General features: G+C 38.6%; 1 protein-coding gene across 1 annotated transcript in view; it reads right to left on the reverse strand.

Moving 5' to 3' along the window:
* LOC108491200 (prolactin-3D4-like) overlaps positions 1-3,763 on the reverse strand; it is a 12,579-nt gene extending 8,816 nt beyond the window's left edge. Inside the window, exons 1-3 of the mRNA XM_017799985.2 lie at positions 3,696-3,763; positions 2,485-2,636; positions 224-325 (exon numbers count right to left, since the gene is read on the reverse strand). Of these exons, the coding sequence (XP_017655474.1) occupies positions 224-325; positions 2,485-2,636; positions 3,696-3,726 (285 nt within the window). The 5' untranslated portion in view covers positions 3,727-3,763. The remainder of the gene's footprint in view (positions 1-223; positions 326-2,484; positions 2,637-3,695) is intronic.
* Positions 3,764-4,747: the final 984 nt, after the last annotated feature.

Consider the following 4,747-nt stretch of genomic DNA (forward strand, 5'->3'; position numbering starts at 1 on the left):
AGAAAAAAAAGTCCTCTGAAAGACAATTTTTGACTCATTTATGATATGAACTACCATTTGATTTAATTTATGTTATCAACTATATAATGTGGCTGTTCTCAATCTTGCTTTATTTTATTGATAGATGATAATCACACATCTTATAACTCCTTTAATGACCTACAGCACAGCCAGCCAATGTACAACCTCAGCCGTCCTGGTAAAACCCACAGCATATACTCACTTTTGTGTACTGGAGACGCTGTTTGATCTCTGATGTAAGGAGGGCACCAGTGTGGCAAGGGTGGTCTTCCCTGTACCAACTTCGGTTGGCATATGTTTGCCCCTAGAAATAAGGAGACTCTCTAATTTGTCAAAACTTCAGAGTGAAAAGAAATCATCTCTCACCAGATCATTAATGTATGTAACAGATATCCAATTTCTAACAATAACAACTATATACAAACTGCAATTGAGGAATTAAGAAAACGCAAGTGGCCTAGATCTCCTTGCCCTTAGAGATGCAGTCTAACTACTGAGCCTCTGAACCTCCTCCTTCTTCACTATTGTTCTTTTGCCTTTTGTTTATTGTAAAAATTATAGTTTGGACAAAGGTCATGAAAACCCCACAGAATCCAGCAATACGAAAGGTTTAAGTGTCCTCTTTATGTAGTGATTGAGATGAGCGCCAAGGACAGTGTATGTGTCCATACTAGGAATTTCATGCTAATTTCTGGTCCAAGGTGTTGTGTTTCTTTTAACTAGGCGCTGCAAAATTGTGTCATTTCTTTCTGTTATCACCAAATCTTTATGACAAATCTATAATGAGATCATGGATTCTGTCACAACTGTTCATAAAAATCTGGACATATTTAAAGCAACTATTCAGCAATGAACAAAGAATTAACTTATTACTTAATGCTTATATATAATAATCAACTGAAGATTAGAATAATGTATTTTTTTTATTTTATGTGTGTAAATGTATTGCTTGCATGTATGTGAATGTACCCATATTGTGCAATGCCATGAAGGTCAGAAGATGATTTCTGATTCCCCTGGCACTGGAGTTAAGGACGATTCGTAGCTGCCATTTGGGTGCTGGGAATGGAACCCAGGTCCTCTGCAAGAGCAGTCAGTGCTCTTAACCACTGAGCCATCTCTCCAGCCCCCTGAAAGCACATATTTTTAATGCTAATATTGAGCCAATTTGGAATCACAGAAATATTATGCATATAAAAGATTGCCAATCCAGAATATGAAATGAAATAAAAAGAAACCCTAGTGTAAAATAGGAAAATATCAATATTTATTTATTACAAGTCCATAGAATTATTATCTAGACTACTAATTTAGCACTGAAGTGTAAGTTATTTACTCTTTATCAAATGACCTTGAACAGATACCTATGTCCACTGGGAAGACAGACCGTATTTCCACTTGTATATTAATCCTCCCACAGTAAGTAGAAGCTCTTCACTGGGATTGATAAACAGCATTAGGATTTCTTGGGGACCCAGATTTTTGTTTCTTTCCTCTTTACACGGTTTCAGATCAGTTGGGTGTGATTCTATCTACACACCTCAGTGCAGGAATGTAGCTCTGCACTGGATGTCAGCAGAACGTTGATTGAAGAATGCTCACAGAGAATGCGTGTGCCGTGCAACACCAGAAATTTGCAGTCCCTCCCTGGTGATTATTTCTGGATTTATTCCCAAAGTCCATGTTGAAAACAAGTTGCTTTTCAAAAGTTTATTACCACGAAGAGTAAAAAAAAATATCATCGCATTCTCTAAAACTCTTTGGGGCTTCATAAAACTTCCCATTCTTTTTGTGTGATGGTTTAATGTCTGATATTTTATTTTACCTATGGTGGTGTATTTGAATTTGGTTCATGGTGCCCATTAGGCCCATTAGTTTGATCTATAGAATGTTTAAGAAAACTTTTAGAGAAAGCTAAAAGTAAGCGTGCTACTTACATACTCACGGTATAGTAATGAGACACGATTACGGTTGTCTGACATTAGGATTTCTTGGGGACCCAGATTTTTGTTTCTTTCCTCTTTACACGGTTTCAGATCAGTTGGGTGTGATTCTATCCACACACCTCAGTGCAGGAATGTAGCTCTGCACTGGATATCAGCAGAACGTTGATTGAAGAATGCTCACAGAGAATGAGTGTGCCGTGCAACACCAGAAATTTGCAGTCCCTCCCTGGTAATTATTTCTGGATTTATTCCCAAAGTCCATGTTGAAAACAAGTTGCTTTTCAAAAGTTTATTACCACGAAGAGTAAAAAAAAAATACCATCGCATTCTCTAAAACTCTTTGGGGCTTCATAAAACTTCCCATTCTTTCTGTGTGATGGTTTAATGTCTGATATTTTATTTTACCTATGGTGGTGTATTTGAATTTGGTTCATGGTGCCCATTAGGCCCATTAGTTTGATCTATAGAATGTTTAAGAAAACTTTTAGAGAAAGCTAAAAGTAAGCGTGCTACTTACATACTCACGGTATAGTAATGAGACACGATTACGGTTGTCTGAGGATTTGCGGACAAGAAGATTGTACAAGTCTGTTGTGGACATCTGATCCATTGAGGTGGAGGCCACATTCTGCCAGAGGAGAAAGCTTGACACTACCAGCAGGAGTGCCCCTGCCATGAGAGAAAAACACCCATTGCAGTGATCTACTTAAATGAGGTTATAGGGGCTACACAGTCTTTAGAATTTTTGTCCATTTTGGGGTCTTCTGCTACAAGACGCAGTTTTGTATATCAGAATTGGGAGTGAATTTTTCCTATTGCACAAATGTGGGTAAATAATTGTATTTCCTAAAGTCATAGCCTGACATTTCAGTGACTTTCTGAATCTTTGGCAGGCTCCAGATGGATACTCAAATTTAAGGATATTTAAAATTTAAATTAATCCTATACCAAAGTTTACATTGTTTGTTTTAAAATATTTTAATACCTTGGATATATATGCTCATTTTCCATTTCATAAATTAAATATTATGGCTGTTACTAATTCATTTTTCTTATAACTGTCACATACAAAGTTAAGGTGATCTGTTAGTACATGCCTGCGCCTTTCTTTGTGTCATCTGGCATATTCCAAATTTGTAAGGAAGAGTCCATTACCACTGTCTACGTTAGACTTCAGAACTGAATGTTCAGGCAGGGTGACTTAACTAAGTAAACACATACCTCAGCCCATCATCCCAAATTTTTAGCTTCTTTCTCCTGGTGTTTAGAAAATTGCAACATAGTATCCTGTGATCTCAGTAAAGTCCAAGTTCTCCATTTCAGCTACCTAATCGTTTTGAGTTGAGTAATGTCTTTTCTTAAAGGTTACTTATGCAATGAAGAAATTTAACAACAACTGCACGTCAGAAACAAATTACAGTGACCCCTTCTTTTCAGTCATGTCAACTTAGAAAATGAAAAATCTCTTAGGATATTGTCACGGGTTCCCAAGACAAGCAGCAGCCCCTAAAACATCCACTGATCTCAAAGTATGTAAATGCTCTTAATTGAGCATTTACATTCTGGAAAGTTCTTTCCTAGTTCTCTCTGTTAGTGTTTGTCACCAGGTGAGAACTGAATAAATGTCAGTTTTCCCAAAGTGGGGCTTTGAGATTACCGAAGAAATTATACCATGCAAATTCATTGGTGAAATATTGTAATGAGGAACACAGGTGAAGGGCTACTTACAGGAGCATGCTTGAGTCAATGACAGCTGCATCTCTGAGACGTTCCAACCCAATGTGGCCACCAACCCAGGAAAGTTAGTTTATAAAACTCCAGAGTTCCGTCAAATTTCCACCTCATATATATACTAAAAGACGTTCCCCAAAGACAAGCAATGCTGGGGGAGGTGGGGGCTGAGAAAACAGTGTCTGTTGCTCATGTAAGGACAAGGACTTTTTTCCCTCAGGGTTATTAACATCCTCTTTCCTTTTGCCACAGTCCTATCTCTGTATGTATGTTAGGATCATTATCATGTTTCCCTAGGCATGCAGCTATTTTAAAAACCATCTAAGCCATCTCTCTTCCATGATGACTCAAAGCCAGGACAGGCAGAAGAAATTCATTTGTGTGTAATGCATTGTCCACAGTTTGCGATCATGTGTTCTTCCTGTCACATTCTTTGCTCCACGGTTTCCTGAGCATTTCCAGTGGTACTAAACGCATATGATAGTGATGTGAACACTTGACCACAGTATGATGGAAGCAGCCATTCTCAGCAGTTTAACCAAACAGGGATCTATGGCAGGAACCATCAAACACACTGTATTTCTCCCACAAAGCAGGTGACAATAGTCTATAGGTCTAACCACAAATATTTGCAAGGCAGTTAGACAGGCAATAAATATGCATCCCATAAAAAAATCTAATTATAATCTCCTTAGTGGAGCCTTTGAACCTGTCAGAAGCCAGTTTTGACCCTGGAAGAGCCAAAGCTACCAGACATCTGCAGTGAAAGAGCATTTTCTGGACAAGGCAGGACCGTTGTTCAATGAATTAACAGCTGCTGGACAGCATGCATGAGAGCGGCACAAGATAAAGGCAGCAAAAAGCAGCAGTGATGGGAGAAGGACAGAGGCTCATGGTGTCCCAACAGTAACTGATGAACAACTGGCAAGTGATGACTTCTAGGGGCAAGAGAGTCAACAATCTAAAATGATATGTGGCCTATGTGGCCACCCATGTTCCAGTAATGATCCTGCCTGCAACATACAAAGAGGCAACACTACAAGCGCTCC

The sequence above is a fragment of the Nannospalax galili genome, unplaced genomic scaffold (assembly GCF_000622305.1).
Source record: "Nannospalax galili isolate Female #2095 unplaced genomic scaffold, S.galili_v1.0 scaffold2161, whole genome shotgun sequence".
Classification (NCBI taxonomy): Eukaryota; Metazoa; Chordata; class Mammalia; order Rodentia; family Spalacidae; genus Nannospalax; species Nannospalax galili.